The 17,409-nt window shown below is 43.6% G+C and overlaps 1 protein-coding gene across 2 annotated transcripts in view; it reads left to right on the top strand.

The window, feature by feature from the left end:
- Nucleotides 1-17,409, top strand: part of LOC110521789 (N(G),N(G)-dimethylarginine dimethylaminohydrolase 1) — a 119,354-nt gene that overhangs the window by 88,298 nt on the left and 13,647 nt on the right. For both annotated transcript variants that reach the window (XM_021599656.3, XM_021599655.3), the window contains exon 4: nucleotides 5,688-5,807. In XM_021599656.3, coding sequence (XP_021455331.1) covers nucleotides 5,688-5,807 — 120 coding nt within the window. The remainder of the gene's footprint in view (nucleotides 1-5,687; nucleotides 5,808-17,409) is intronic.

Here is a 17,409-nt window from a genome sequence, read left to right as displayed (position 1 = left end):
AGTGAACATGGATGGGCGTTTTTCAAAGTATGCACGTTTTTCTCCTCTGACAAAACAAAAGCTGATTCAAAGGAGGTGTGGCAGATTTAAACACACTTCTGCGCTGGGATGCACATGAGTATCCTCGATGAAAAGGTGACTATCGAGGAGGGGTGGACACTTTTCCTTTTGCATACTAACGAATTGATGCACTCCTCTACTACTTATTGGTCTCCGGGCCATGGAGGAGAGAGGACGGTCTTTTGCCCAAACCCTATGATTTCGATCCCCCTCTACCTCTGCTAGCCCGTGGTCATGTTACGCCAGCCCTTTCTTAACCTCAGATAGCCCCTGGTTAAACCGTGCTAGCGCCACCTCAACCCCTAGCCCCAGGTCAAACTAAGCTATCTCTTCAACTGTTAGCCCCAGGTCAAGCTACACTAGCTCCACCTCAACCGCTAGCCCCAGGTCAAGCTACACTAGCTCCACCTAAACCGCTAGCCCCAGGTCAAGCTGTGCTAGCTCCACCTCAGCTAGGCCCATGTCAAGCTACACTAGCTCCACCTCAACCGCTAGCCCCAGGTCAAGCTACACAAGCTCCACTTCAACCGCTAGCCCCAGGTCAAGCTGTGCTAGCTCCACCTCAACAGCTAGCCCCAGGTCAAGCTGTGCTAGCTACACTTCAGCCAGCCCCAGGTCAAGCTATGCTAGCTCCACCTCAGCTAGCCCCAGGTCATGCTGTGCTAGCTCCACCTCAGCTAGCCCCAGGTCAAGCTACCCTAGCTCCACCTCAACCACTAGCCCCAGATCAAGCTGTGCTAGCTCCACCTCAACAGCTAGCGCCAGGTCAAGCTGTGCTAGCTCCACCTCAGCTAGCCCCAGGTCAAGCTACCCTAGCTCCACTTCAACCACTAGCCCCAGGTCAAGCTGTGCTAGCTCCACCTCAACAGCTAGCGCCAGGTCAAGCTGTGCTAGCTCCACCTCAGCTAGCCCCAGGTCAAGCTATGTTATCTCCACCTCAGCTAGCCCCAGGTCATGCTGTGCTAGCTCCACCTCAGCTAGCCCCAGGTCAAGCTACACTAGCTCCAGCACAATATCCTGATGTATGCTCCAGGCATGGGGTTTGAGAACATATACCATGTACCCCCTGTCAGTATACCACCAGCTGCCGATGTGGTAAACCTGTTAATAGTTAGCATCAGCCCATGGGATACCAAATCCATCATTGCCAACCTTCAGAAGTGGAAGGGAAAGTGATTTTGCACATTCTGCCTTTCAGAATCTTCCTTTATTTACCTATAAACAATCAAGAAATCTATCAGTCATGTTGGTCAAATCAGAAGGAGCCCTCAGACTTCTAGCCCTCAGACTCCTAGGACCTATGAGATAAATGGCATGTATAATTTGCACTACTAAAGGAGTTAATTATATGTGTTCTTGCAATAAGATCTACACTGTGTACAATGGATGGATGTCCTTTGGGTGGTGGACCATTCAGATTGTTGGGTTAAATGTTGAAGACACATTTCGGTTGTATGCATTCAGTTGTGCAACTGACTAGGTATCCCCATTCCTGTTCCCTTTCTCATTCTTAATACACACGGGAAACTGTTGAGTGTGAAAAACCCATCAGTATTGCAGTTCTTGACACACTCAAACCGGTGTGCCTGGCACCTACTACCATATCCAGTTCAAAGGCACTTAAATATGTTGTCATGCCCATTCACCCTTTGAATGGCACACATGCACAATCCATGTCTCAAGGCTTAAAAGTCCTTCTTTAACCGGTCTCCTCCCCTTCATCTACACCGATTGAAGTGGATTTGATAAGTAACATCAATAAGGGATCATAGCTTTCACCTGGAACCACCTGGTCAGTCTATGTCATGGAAAGAGCAGGTGTTCCTAATGTGTTGTACACTCATTGAATATTGAAAAAACATACCGCGCCTTAAAAGTACACCTTGGAGAACATCAATCCACTATCAGACATCAAAATATCACCTCGCAAGTTGCGAGACATTTTATAGCACAAAGGCACTATAAATGAATGACTTGGTGTGGCGGTCGGAAAAAAGCTTATCCACCATGCAGAGGATATACAATTTTAAATTCCGTATCACCACACGGTTTAAACAAAGAACTAGATTTCACCTCCTTCCTGTAGGCCAAATTTAGACTCATACAAAAACACTGTCCATATCATATTTTGCATATAATTTATGAGTTATCCCCACATATTTATGAACAATCAAATGTCCTTTATGGTTAGCTATCTCATAAACCAGACACCTAAGGCAATTGATTCATGCCTGATACCCCCAGTAGCCCTTTGTGTCTGCTCCCATACCCTAACATTCTTTGTGATTGTTACTTGTCTATAGGTAGACCAGAGAGTCACGGTTATTATAGTAAACTAAAACTAATACGGAAACGAATCGTGAAAAAAAAACAATGAATTAACAAACCTTCTCGAAAATCTAAAACTATACTGAAACTATTATCTTAGACCCTAAAACTAAATAAACATAAAAAACCCATCATGAATTATGTTCACTTTTAGTTTTTTTCCCTAAACTTTGGGCAGAAATCTAATGGGGTTGTCAATAGGATCGAATGGGGTTGTCAATAGGATCGAATGGGGTTGTCAATAGGATCGAATGGGGTTGTCAATAGGATCAAATGGGGTTGTCAATAGGATCGAATGGGGTTGTCAATAGGATCAAATGGGGTTATCAATAGGATCTAATGGAGGAATCAATAGGATCTAATGGGGTTATCAATAGGATTTTCAAACTTTTTGGGGGTGGGGGTTCAAGCTACTGAATCTGGTGGGTAAATGCAGCCAGGAGATAGCTGTAACGATATTCATAGGTGGAAGAAGGTGAAGAGGACCAAGGTGCAGCGTGGTACGTATTCATGGTAAATTTAATAAAGAAACTGAACACTAGAACAAACAAAAAAACAAAGCGGAAAAAACGAAACTGTTCTGTCTGGTGCAGACACACAAAGACAGAAAACAACTACCCACAACTCAAGGGCGAAAACAGGCTGCCTAAGTATGGTTCTCAATCAGAGACAACAATTGACAGCTGCCTCTGATTGGGAACCATACCAGGCCAAACATATAGAATTACAAACATAGAATGCCCACCCCAACTCACGCCCTTACCAACCTAAAACAGAGACATAAAAAAAGGAACTAAGGTCAGGACGTGACAATAGCGATGTTTCAAGTAGGGCTAGCTTTTGCATCACTATCACTAGCTATCACTAGCTACCAGTGAAAAAAAAATTGGGTAGGTAGCTAACTTGATTATTCTTACATATACTACATTTGTCATTTGAATAACGATTTAGCCTAGTTATTGTCAAAATGACAAAAACAGTAGGCCATTTCAGTCAACTAAATGCCCTTTCTTTTCAGTCATATTTTAGCCACATCACATTTGTATTGCCTCAGTAACCTACAGTAAACATCACTGACTTTCATGTGCACAAAAATACATGAAACATCAACAAAGTGTCTTAATAGGGCGTTGGGCCAATACGAGCCAGAACAGCTTCAATGGACCTTTGCATAGATTCAGCATAGTGTCTAGAACTCACTTGGAAGGATGTGACACCATTATTTCACAAGAAATTCCATAATTTGGTGTTTTCTTGATGGAAAACTGGAGCAGGTGCCGCTCCAGAATCTCCCATAAGTGTTCAAATCGGGTTGAGATCTGGTGACTGAGACGGCCGAGGCATATGGTTTACATCATTTTCATGCTCATCAAACCATTCAGTGACCCATCGTGCCCTGTGGATGGGGGCATTGCCATCCTATGGGGGAATAGCCATGGTAGCCAAAATAATTGCCTGCCTAGCATTTTTATACATGACCCTAAGCATGATGGAATATTAATTGCTTAATTAACTCAGGAACCACACCTATGTGGAGCATCTGCTTTCAAAATACTTTGTATCACTAATTTACTCAAGCGTTTACATTATTTTAGCAGTTACCTGTACATAGCCTTGTACTACCAACATGTTTTTCTGCATAACATCCTATCGCATGATTCTCTTCCGAACAACCAAACTGGCAGAAGAACACATTACACTGTATCAGATTTTTTGTAATAGCACACCCCTTGACAGGGCTCCAGATTAGAGTGAGCAACTTTTTCAGTTGGTGGCACCAGCCCATAATTTGGTCACACTATTTTGTTTTCCCGGTGAGACGCTATATATTTTTTATCATTCACTCTATAAAGTGCTTTAGACTGTATACTAGACTACTGAGATGGTAGGAAACCAAATAAATAAGTTGTTCATCTAACATGTTCAAGCAGGAATGCATTGTTCAAAATATTTTTGTGCAGCCTAATCCAGTGATTGTCATGAATTGTGAGTTGTCAATTGGGTGTTGTTCTATTTTACTGTTAAGATAGGGCTCCAGGAGGACAAGGAAGAGCTGGGAATGAGGAGGAAAGGACAATAGTGGAAGTGCATAAAGATGGCGGCCCCCATGCACTTACCACAAATGCCTCATTTGCTGTACTGTACATTGCTCTCCTTTACCTTGTGTGTAGTCAATAGCACAGTATACATGATCCCAATTCTAGTTCCAAGACGGGGACAATTTGAACCTAAAAAGTACTGATTTATTGGCACGTTGAAACATGTTGCACGTCGTAGTTGGATAGTGGTAAAACAAACATTCCGACTGTCAGGAAATGCTGTTCCTTCAGAGAGGATCGATTTGCTTTGATCTAGGCCTACTGTTAAAGTGGCACACCACTCTCCCTTTTACCTCATTTAACACCTCAATAGGTGGTCCAGGTAAGTCATGACACACTTAATGTGGACCAGGCCAGAGAAACAGGGGCAGATATGATGTGGCAGATATCGGTCGGATGACAAAGCGGAGTGAATTGACACTCCATACAACATGTCCATTCCTGCCTCAGTGAACCTGGGATTCCAACCCATGTCACAACACAACATACTCCAGATGCTAATTAATAGCCCACCAGAACCCCTGTTACCATGGGGTAGATATGGTATGACAGACCAAAGTAGGATGACATCACATCATCAGTCGCTCTCTGAGCAGTAGCAGTAGTCTGGTCTTCCAGAAACAAACCATGGAACAGAGAGCTCTAGACTAGAACTATAGCCATGGGGTAGATGAGACGGAACAGAGCAGGATGACACTCAACATCAACAGTCTCTGTCTGAGCAGCAGCCAGGCGGCCGTATAGGAGTGTCTGGCACGCGAGGCTAGAGAAAGACGCAGCTCCCTGTAAAAGAAATAGCCTCTGCCAAGTCCCCAAAAAGTCCTCCTACTCCACATTTACTGAATTGGTTGAACAGTGCGGAAGAGAACCTCCCGACAGCTTCTTCTCGTCGAGACCAGTATATAGGGGATCTAATGTCAAGCGTTTAATTTACGCCTGCTAGTTTAGGTTTTTACAGACTGAGGGGAGGGGCCAGTGGCCTGGGGCTCTGGTGACCTCAGAATCTCAACCAACCAGTGGCCTGGGGCTTTAGGGACCTCATCTCTAAGACTCTCAAACAATGCCGGTTCTGTCTAGTCCAATGATGTTAGGGCTTGCATGTTTGCAGGACTATGCTGTGTAATCCAGTAGGTTTGTTGTGTGTTTGCAAGACTATGTCCACGGTCCCTGTAATGCAGTAGGGTTGTTGTGTGTTTGCAGGACTATGCCGTATCCACTGTCCCTGTCACTGATGGCCTACACCTGAAGAGCTTTTGCAGCATGGGAGGACCAGGCCTCATCGTGATTGGCACCAGCGAACCGGCTCAGAAAGCCCTGAAGGTATCAGTCACCATTGGGTCATGCAAGACAGGTCTATGTTCAGAGGACAGAGTTCTTACTTTCCTTTGCAGCATCTTGTAAATTATGTTTAGATTAATACATGTTTAATAGCGTTTGCAGAAAACATAACTGAAATAACTCCTATCTCATCCCAATAGATTTTCTTCAAGTTCAATTTGTGGTGGTCATTCTCATACAAGCAAAAAATTATTAAAACAGTACCGTGCTTAATTGCTTTCTCTTTTCAAGAGCTATTACCCATAATCATAAGTCAATGTTTATAAGTCCAGGTAGCAGATAATGGACCCTATCAGTTTATGTAGTTGGTGCTGTATATTAACTAATGGGTTCTGACTTGAAACATTTTTGTCAGTTTACAATTTTACAATGTATGCTCGTCGTATTTCAAAAACACAAAGACCAGGCTCTGTCGCAGCCGGCCGCGACCGGGAGCTCCATGGGGCGACACACTATTGGCCTAGCGTCGTCCGGGTTAGGGAGGGTTTGGCCGGTAGGGATATCCTTGTTTCATCGCGCACTAGTGACTCCTGTGGCGGGCTGGGTGCAGTGCACGCTGACCAGGTCGCTAGGTGTACGGTGTTTCCTCCGACACATTGGTGCGGATGGCTTCTGGGTTGGATGCGCGCTGTGTTAAGAAGCAGTGCGGCTTGGTTGGGTTGAGTTTCGGAGGGCGCATAGCTCTCGACCTTCGTCTCTCCCGAGCCCGTAAGGAAGTTGTAGCAATGAGACAAAACAGTAATTACGAACAATTGGATACCATGAAATTGGGGAGATTTATTTATATATTTTTTATAAAAAAACACAAACACTGCTGGATTATCCCAGATGCCAAGATCAGTGGAGGAACATATTCCCTGTTGCCTACTGTACGTGGTAAACTGTAAGTGGCACTTCACTTTTTAATATGGAACATGGCTGAAATAATTTTTATACAATATTCACAAGACACAATTACAGTCTTTATGGAATAAAAATCAAATTTCAATTATATGTGGAAATCAATGACGTACAGTGACTTCAGAAAGTATTCACACCGCTTGACTTTTTCCACATTTTATTGTTACAGCCTGAATTTAAAATTGTATAAATCGCTGGCCCACATAATGTCAAAGTGGGATTGTGTTTTTTGAAGGAAAAAATCTAATTAAAAATGAAAAGCTGAAATGCCTTGAGTCAATAAGTAGTCAACCCCTTTGTTATGGCAAGCCTAAATAAGTTCAGGAGTAAACATTTGCTTAACAAGTCTCATTATACGTTGCATGGACTCACTCTGTATGCAATAACAGTGTTTAACATGATTTTTTTTTATGACTACCTCATCTATGTACCCCACACATACATACAATTATCTGTAAGGTTCTTTAGTCGAGTAGTGAGTTTTAAATACAGATTCAACCACAAAAACCTGGGAGGTTTTCCAATGCCTCGCACAGAAGGGCACCTAAATCAGATATTGAACATCCATTTGAGCATGGTGAATTTATTAATTATGGTGACATCAAAACAGTTAGAATTTAATGGCTGTGATAAGAGACAAGTGAAAATGGTTCAACAACTTTGTAGTTACTCCACAATACTAACCTAATTGACAGAGTGAAAATAATAAACATATTCCAAAACATGTATCCTGTTTGCAACAAGGCAATATTCAAGTAATACTGCAAAAAAATGTGGAAAAGCAAATAACATTTTGTCCTGAATACAAAGTGTTATGTTTGGGGAAAGCCCAATACAACACATTACTGAGAAATACTCTCCATATTTTCAAGCATAGTGGTGGTTGAATCATGTTATGGGTATGCATGTAATTGTTAAAAATGATTAAAAAAAAGAACAAGGAAAATCCTAGAGGAAAACCTGGTTCAGTCTGCTTTCCACCAGGCACTGGGAGATGAATTCACCTTTCAGCAGGACAATAACCTAAAACACACTTACCAAGAAGACAGTGAATGTTCCTGAGTGGCAGAGTTACAGTTTTGACTTAAATCTACTTGAAAATCTATGGCAAGACCTGAAAAAGGTTGTCTAGTAATGATCAACTACCAGGTGTGAAAAGCTCTTAGACTTACCTTGAAAGACTCGCAGCTGTAATCGCTGCCAAAGGTGCTTTTGCAATGTATTGACTCAGGGGTGTGAATACTTATGTAAATTAGATATTTCTGTAATTCATTTTCAATAAATTTGCAAAAATTTCTAAAAACATGTTTTCACTTTGTCATTATGGGATATTGTGTGTAGATTTTTGAATTCAGGCTGTAACAACAAACTGTGGAATAAGTTAAAGTGTATGAATGCTTTCTGAAGGCATTGTATATAATCCCTGGATAGCCTACGCTATGTCTTGGCCAATAAGAGCCTTTGAAGCCACCGAGCTGCCATTATCCTACTCCTCCTTTGATTAATGGAAGTGGATCAGGGAAAAACGATATCTCCACATTAAAATAGCCAATTTGTCAACAATGCCACAATGTGCGCCAGCCAGCACCAATTCGAGGGATGTGGGAAGACATTTCATATGCAAGTATCTAAAATTTTGTTTTTGGTCTATTTTGAGAGTCAGACTGCTCCTGACAGCTTCTGGTACTGTGTAACCATAGCAACACATGCATGCAAATGTCTGTGCATGCTAGCTAGCGACCCCTTAAAATTAGTGGAGTCGGATATTTCAGCATCACCCGTTGCTGACAGGAGTATGAAATCGAGCAGACAGCCATGCAATCTCCATAGGGAAACATTGGCAGTAGAGTGTCCTTAATGAAGAGCTCAGTGACTTTCAACGTGGCTATAGGATGCAACCTTTCCAACAAGTCAGTTTGTCAAATTTCTGCCCTGCTAGAGCTGTCCCAGGCAACTGTTCGTGCTTTTATTGTGAAGTGGAAACATCCAGGAGCAACAACAGCTCAGCCGCAAAGTGATAGGCCACACAAGCTCACAGAACGGGACCACCGAGGGCTGAAAAAAATGATCTGTCCTCGGGTGCAACACTCACTACCGAGTTCCAAACTGCCTCTGGAAGCAAAGTCCACAAGACCTGTTCGTCGGGAGCTTCATGAAATGGGTTTCCATTGCCGAGTATCCGCACACAAGCCTAAAATCACCATACGCATTGCCGAGTGTTGACTGTAGTGGTGTAAAGCTCACCGCCATTGGACTCATTCTCTGGAGTGATGAATCACTCTTCACCATCTGGCAGTCCGACAGACAAATCTGTTTTCGGCGGATGCCAGGAGAACGCTACCTGCCTGAATTCATAGTGCCAACTGTAAAAGTTTAGTGGAGGAGGAATAATGGTCTGGGGCTGTTTTTCATGGTTTGGGCTAGGCCCCTTAGTTCCGGTGAAGGGAAATCTTAGCGCTACAGCATACAATGAGATTCTAGATGATTCTGTGCTTCCAACTTTGTGGCAACAGTTTGGGGAAGGCCTTTTCCTTTCTCAGCATGACAATGCCCCAGTGCACAAAGCAAGGTCCATACAGAAATTGTTTGTTGAGATCGGTGTGGAAGAACTCGACTGGCATGCAAAGAGCAGTGACCTCAACCCCCCCATCGAACACATATTATAAAACAGCACATTTTTCTCTCTGCACCATGGCAAAATGTGTTGCAATGCAGTAAGTTGGTTGAATTTATAGATTATTTTTAATGCCCCGGGCCCTCAAATGCGGTCGTCTCGTCAAGCAGGTGTGTGTGCTCCATTGTCTGACGTGTCACATTCTGTTTCGTGTCTCTACCTCGTACTGTGTATTGACACAGAGTTGCGTGTCAGGCGTGTGTGTACACTACACGACAGTCTGTGATTTGGAGTGGTGTGTGCATGCCAGTGTCCTGCTTTGATAAACAGGGCCATCTGGCATCATTGAAGCATAAGATAAGAATTCTTCTGGGGACTCCTCAATATGCACAAGGACTTAATTAACTTGATGCTAAACACTTTAGATAATATTATTTGGCATTACACTCAATGGACAGTTTATTAGGTACACCCATCTAGTACTGGGTTGGAACCCCCTTTGCCTCCAGAGCAGTCTGAATTCATCGTGGCCAAATCCTGACTCTGCCATCAGCATGACGCAACAGGAACCAGCAAGGTATTCCACTCCTTAATTGTCCAGTGTTGGTGATCGCGTGCCCACTGGAGCCGCATCTTCTTGTTTTTAGCTGATAGGAGTGGAACCCGGTGTGATCATCTGCTGCAATATCCCATCTGTGACAAGGACTGATGAGTTGTACGTTCCGAGATGCCGTTCTGCACACCACTGTTTTACTGCGCCGCTATCGGCCTGCTTGGGGCCCCAGATAGCATTCTATCTGCATGCTAGCAGAATTGCAGGAAATTTGCTTTAAAACGGCAACATTTTCTCTCAGCCTCATGGCAAAATGTGTAGAATAGCAGAAAATGTGTTTTAAAACTGCTAAATGTTCTCAGCCTTGTGGCATAATGTGAGCCAAAGCATGATTTTTTTTTTTTTTTCATGGCAAAAAGTATAGATTTGCAGGATATTTGCTTTTAAAACGGCTTCATTTAATCTTACCTAGCCTCTTGACAAAATGTGTAGAATAGCATTATAATACAGAAAATTATTATCTTTGTACCATGGCAAAATGTGTTGAAATACAGTAAGTTAGCTGACTCATTTTTTTTAAATGCCCCTGGGCCCCAAATGCGGTAGTCCCGCCAAGAAGGTGTATGTTCTCCCGTCTCTCCTGGATTTCAAAACGCGTCACATTCTGTTTGGTGTCTGTACCGTTTTCCCGTTTTTATGACACAGAGTTGCCTGCCAGGCGTGTTCACACTACACTTACCCCAAATCCTGACTCTGCCATCAGCATGACACGACAAGAAGCGACAAGGTTCCTCCACTCAAATCGAATTTTAGTTGTCACATACACATGGTTAGCAGATGTTAATGCGAGCGTAGCGACATGCTTGTGTTTCTGGTTCCGACAGTGCAGTAATGTCTAAAAAGTAATCGAACAAATTCACAACGACTACCTTATACAAACACAATGTAAGGGATGGAATCAAAATATGTACATATTTTTTATTTTTTATTTCACCTTTATTTAACCAGGTAGACTAGTTGAGAACAAGTTCTCATTTACAACTGCGACCTGGCCAAGATAAAAGCATAGCAATTCGACACATACAACGACACAGAGTTACACTTGGAATAAACAAAACATACAGTCAATAATACAGTAGAACAAAAGAAAACAAAAAGTCTATAATAATAAGGTAAGATAAGGGAGTTAAGGCAATAAATAAGCCATGGTGGCGAAGTAATTACAATATAGCAATTAAACACTGGAATGGTAAATGTGCAGAAGATGAATGTGTAAGTAGAGATGCTGGGGTCCAAAGGAGCAGGTGGCGATGTAACTACAATATAGCAATTAAACACTTGAATGGTAGATGTGCAGAAGATGAATGTGCAAGTAGAGATACTGGGGTCCAAAGGAGCAAGATAAATAAATAAATACTGTATGGGGATGAGGTAGGTAGATAGATGGGCTATGTACAGGTGCAGTGATCTGTGAGCTGCTCTGACAACTAGTGCTTAAAGCTAGTGAGGGAGATATGAGTCTCCAGCTTCAGAGATTTTTGCAGTTCGTTCCAGTCATTGGCAGCAGAGAACTGGAAGGAAAGACGACCAAAGGAGGAATTGGCTTTGGGGGTGACCAGTGAAATATACCTGCTGGAGCACGTGCTACGAGTGGGTACGGCTATGGTGACCAGTGAGCTGAGAGAAGGCAGGGCTTTACCTAGCAGAGACTTGTAGATAACCTGTAGCCAGTTGGTTTGGCGATGCGTATGAAGCGAGGGCCAGCCAATGAGAGCATACAGGTCGCAATGGTGGGTAGTGTATGGGGTTTTGGTGACAAAACGGATGGCACTGTGATAGACTGCATCCAGTTTGTTGAGTAGAGTGTTGTCATCTATAAAATAGCCTCCATCACCAAAGTTGAGGATCGGTAGGATGGTCAGTTTTACAAGGGTATGTTTGGCAGCATGAGTGAAGGATGCTTTGTTGCGATATAGAAAGCCAATTCTAGATTTAATTTTGGATTGGAGATGCTTAATGTGAGTCTGGAAGGAGAGTTTACAGTCTAACCAGACAGCTAGGTATTTGTAGTTGTCCACATATTCTAAGTCAAAGCCGTCCAGAGTAGTGACGCTGGACAGGCGAGCAGGTGCGGCAGTGATCGGTTGAATAGCATGCATTTAGTTTTCCCTGCGCTTAAGAGCAGTTGGAGGCCACGGAAGGAGAGTTGTATGGCATTGAAGCTCGTCTGGAGGTTAGTTAACACAGTGTCCAAAGAGGGGCCAGAAGTATACAGAATGGTGTCGTCTGCGTAGAGGTGTACCAGAGAATCACCAGCAGCAAGAGCAACATCATTGATGTATACAGAGAAGAGAGTTGGCCCGAGGATTGAACCCTGTGGCACCCCCATAGAGACAGCCAGAGGTCCGGACAACAGGCCCTCCGATTTGACAAACTGGACTCTATCAGAGAAGTAGTTAGCAAACCAGGCGAGGCAATCACCACATGCCAATAAGAATGTGGTGATTGACAGAGTCGAAAGCCTTGTCCAGGTCGATGAATACGGCTGCACAGTAATGTCTCTTATCAATGGCGGTTATGATCGTCGTTTAGGACCTTGAGCGTGGCTCATATAAATTGTCCAGTGTTGGTGATCGCGTGCCCACAGGAGACGCTTCATGTTTTTAGCTGATAGGAGTGGAACCCGTTGTGGTTGTCTGCTGCAATAGCCCATCCGTGACAAGGACTGATGAGTTATACGTTCCAAGCCTTTCTGCACACCGCTGTTGTACTACGTCGTTATTTGCATTGTTAGCTTGAGCGATTCTTGCCATTCTCCTTCGACGTCTCATTAACGAGCTGTTTTCGCCCACAGGACTGCCGCTGACTTGATGTATTTTGTTTGCCCCACCACTCTCAGTAAACCAAAGAAACTGTTGTGTGTGAAAAGCCCAGAAGGCCGTCTGTTTCTGAGATACTGGAACCGACAGTCATAGCACGCTCAAAGTCGCGTAGGTCACTCGTTTTGCCCATTCTAACGTTCAATCGAACAGTAACCGAATGCCTCAATGCCTGTCTGCCTGCTTTATATAAGCAGGCCACGGCCACGTGACTCTCTGTCTGTAGGAGCGAACCATTTTTGTGAACGGGGTGGTGTACCTTATAAACTGGCCACTGAGTATATATGAACATTCTTCATAGGTGACGAGAATTAACAGATTTTAGCGACTCTCAAACATTGCCAAGCTGGCCGATTCTTTCTCACTCAAAATGTAGATGCCGAGGTTGTCTTCTCGTGGTGGGGCTCAACAAAACCAAAACCTGAAACATTTTGGCCCTTGATGGAACCCTGTCTCTTACAACAAAGAACACAGGCGTTAAAAGGAGGGAGAGGAGTCTGCAGGAGAGGGGAAGGGATGAATTTGGAGAAAGATATAGGCAGGAGGAGAGAGATGGGGGAGAGAGTTGGGATGGAGAGAGAAAGTTAGGTAGAGGCACAACTGCTCTGTGTAGCATGGGGATGGAGTGGGAGACGGGAGAATAGGGGGTGGAGGAGAGCAGGCTGCAGGGGAAGGGATGGAGGTGGAGAGAGGAAGAGGCAGGAGGAGAGATGGAAGGAGATGAGGTGGAGAGAAACACTGGAATATAATACATACTTGTACGTATGTCAAATAGGACCAATGTAAGCACCCACCTAATTATTTGTATTATTATAATATTGTTTCTTCATTTGTCTTCGATATTAATGGATTTGTCAGATGTTTTACTTAATTTTCCAGTTTTTAATAGTTCCACCTGGTAATAAATCACCACAATAAGAATAATGGAACTCCTAAACAATGTGTAAACAGTTCTTAATGAGTTTGCAAGTGAAAACGTTTTATTGATTTGGTCTTTGTATTGAATAGTATTTCAGGTGACACATTTGTTGCTCGAAGTAACTGCAGGCCATCTTGCCCACACCCTTGTACTGGGATCAAACTGGAGATCACATTGCTCTAACGTAACTCATCTGTGTCATGTAGAACAAACAGGGGAGGACACGTCATTGAGAGGAAGGCTTCTTCAGTCTAATGCAGAAACAGTACGATACAGACAGGAAAATGCATGCTTCACTACTTGGTCATTTTCTATCTCACAGGAGCTCCCATATACCCCCAAGCATTAAATCAAATCAAATCAAATGTATTTATATAGCCCGTCTTACATCAGCTGATATATCAAAGTGCTGTACAGAAACCCAGCCTAAAACCCCAAACAGCAAGCAATGCAGGTGTAGAAGCACAGTGGCTGGGATAAACTCCCTAGAAAGGCCAAAACCTAGGAAGAAACCTAGAGAGGAACCAGGCTATGAGGGGTGGCCAGTCCTCTTCTGGCTGTGCCAGGTGGAGATTACAACAGAACATGGCCAAGATTTTCAAATGTTCATAGATGACCAGCATGGTCAAATAATAATAATCACAGTAGTTGTCGAGGGTGCAACAAGTCAGCACCTCAGGAGTAAATGTCAGTTGCCTTTTCATAGCCGATCATTAACAGTATCTCTACCGCTCCTGCTGTCTCTAGAGAGTTGAAAACAGCAGGTCTGGGACAGGTAGCAGGTCCGGTGAACAGGTCAGGATTCCATAGCCGCAGGCAGAACAGTTGAAACTGGAGCAGCAGCATGGCCAGGTGGACTGGGAACAGTAAGGAGTCATCATGCCAGGTAGTCCTGAGGCATGGTCCTAGGGCTCACGTCCTCTGAGAGAGAGAAAGAAAGAGAGAAAGAGAGAATTAGAGAGAGCATACTTAAATTCGCACAGGACACCGGATAAGACAGGAGAAGTACTCCAGATATAACAGACTGACCCTTGCCCCCCGACACATAAACTAATGCAGCGTAAATACTGGAGGCTGAGACAGGAGGGGTCAGGAGACACTGTGGCCCCATCCGATGACAGGGCCAAACAGGCAGGATATAACCCCACCCACTTTGCCAAAGCACAGTGCCCACACCACTAGAGGGATATCTTCAACCACCAACTTACCATCCTGAGACAAGGCCGAGTATAGCCCACAAAGATCTCCGCCACGGCACAACCCGGGGGGGGCGTCAGTGATTCAACTCACTCAATTGACACACCCCTCCTAGAGTTGGCATGGAAGAGCACCAGTAAGCCAGTGGCTCAGCCCCTGTAATAGGGTTAAAGGCAGAAAATCCCAGTGGAGAGAGGGGAACCGGCCAGGCAGAGACAGCAAGGGCGGTTCGTTGCTCCAGAGCCTTTCCGTTCACCTTCACACTCCTCAATAATTTGACCCACTGAAGAGATGAGTCTTCAGTAAAGCCTTAATGGTTGAGACCGAGTCTGTGTCTCTCACATTCCATAGAAATGGAGTTCTATAGGAGAAAGCGCTGCCTCCAGCTGTTTGCTTAGAAATTCTAGGGACAATTAGGAGGCCTGCGTCTTGTGACTGTAGCGTACGTGTAGGTATGTACGGCAGAACCAAATCGGAAAGATAGGTAGGAGCAAGCCCATGTAATGCTGTGTAGGTTAGCAGTAAAACCTTGAAATCAGCCCTTGCCTTAACAGGAAGCCAGTAGGGAGGCTAGCACTGGAGTAATTTGATCAAATTTTGGGGTTCTAGTCAGGATTCTAGCAGCTGTATTTAGCACTAACTGAAGTTTATTTAGTGCTTTATCCGGGTAGCGGGAAAGTAGAGCATTGCAGTAGTCTAACCTAGAAGTAACAAAAGCATGGATTAATTTTTCTGCATCATTTTTGGACAGAAAGTTTCTGATTTTTGCAATGTTACGTTGATTGAAAAAGAGAGATCAGGGTCCAGAGTAACGCTGAGGTCCTTCACAGTTTTATTTGAGACGACTGTACAACCATCAAGATTAATTGTCAGATTCAACAGAAGATCTCTTTGTTTCTTGGGACCTAGAACAAGCATCTCTGTTTTGTCCGAGTTTAAAAATAAAAAGTTTGCAGCCATCCACTTCCTTATGTCTGAAACACAGGCTTCTAGCGAGGGCAATTTTGGGGCTTCACCATGTTTCATTGAAATGTACAGCTGTGTGTCATCCGCATAGCAGTGAAAGTTAACATTATGTTTTCGAATGACATCCCCAAGAGGTAAAATATATAGTGAAAACAATAGTGGTCCTAAAACGGAACCTTGAGGAACACCGATATTTACAGTTGATTTGTCAGAGGACAAAACCATTCACAGACACAAACTGAGATCTAAACCAGGCCAGAACTTGTCCGTGTAGAACAATTTGGGTTTCCAATCTCTCCAAAAGAATGTGGTGATCGATGGTATCAAAAGCAGAACTAAGGTCTATGAGCACAAGGATAGATGCAGAGCCTCGGTCTGGCACCATTAAAAGGTAATTTACCATCATCACAAGTGCAGTCTCAGGGCTATGATGGGGTCTAAAACCAGACTGAAGCATTTCATATACATTGTTTGTCTTCAAGAAGGCACTGAGGAATGGAAGATTCGATGTAGGCCGATAGTTTTTTATATTTTCTGGGTCACGGTTTGGCTTTTTCAAGAGAGGCTTTATTACTGCCACTTTTAGTGAGTTTGGTACACATCCGGTGGATAGAAAGCCGTTTATTATGTTCAACATAGGAGGGCCAAGCACAGGAAGCAGCTCTTTCAGTAGTTTAGTTGGAATAGGGTCCAGTATGCAGCTTGAAGGTTTAGAGGCCATGATTACTTTCATCATTGTGTCAAGAGATATAGTACTAAAACACTTGAGTGTCTCTCTTGATCCTAGGTCCTGGCAGAGTTGTGCAGACTCAGGACAACTGAGCTTTGGAGGAATACGCAGATTTAAAGAGGAGTCCGTAATTTGCTTTCTAATAATCATGATCTTTTCCTCAAAGAAGTTCATGAATTTATTACTGCTGAAGTGAAAGCCATCCTCTCCTGGGGAATGCTGCTTTTTAGTTAGCTTTGCGACAGTATCAAAAATACATTTTGGATTGTTCTTATTTTCCTCAATTAAGTTGGAAAAATAGGATGATACTGCACGGTACTGTCTTTCCAAGCTAGTCAGAAGACTTCCAGTTTGGTGTGGTGCCATTTCCATTCCGATTTTCTGGAAGCTTGCTTCAGAGCTCGGGTATTTTCTGTATACCAGGGAGCTAGTTTCTTATGACAAATGTTTTTTAGTTTTTAGGGGTGCAACTGCATCTAGGGTATTGCGCAAGGTTAAATTGAGTTCCTCAGTTAGGTGGTGAACTGATTTTTGTCCTCTGGCATCCTTGGGTAGGCAGAGGGTGTCTGGAAGGGCATCAAGGAATCTTTGGGTTGTCTGAAAATTTATAGCACGACTTTTGATGCTCCTTGTTTGGGGTCTGAGCAGAGTATTTGTTGCGATTGCAAACGTAATAAAATGGTGGTCCGATAGTCCAGGATTATGAGGAAAAACATTAAGATCCACAACATTTATTCCATGGGACAAAACTAGGTCCAGAGTATGACTGTGACAGTGAGTAGGTCCAGAGACATGTTGGACAAAATTATGGCTCCGTAGACCTTTT

This window comes from Oncorhynchus mykiss, chromosome 4 (genome assembly GCF_057628025.1).
Source record: "Oncorhynchus mykiss isolate SJ-2025 chromosome 4, ASM5762802v1, whole genome shotgun sequence".
In the NCBI taxonomy this organism is placed as follows: Eukaryota; Metazoa; Chordata; class Actinopteri; order Salmoniformes; family Salmonidae; genus Oncorhynchus; species Oncorhynchus mykiss.
Note: the sequence above shows the minus strand (reverse complement) of the source record. Positions and strands in the feature narration are given on the sequence as shown.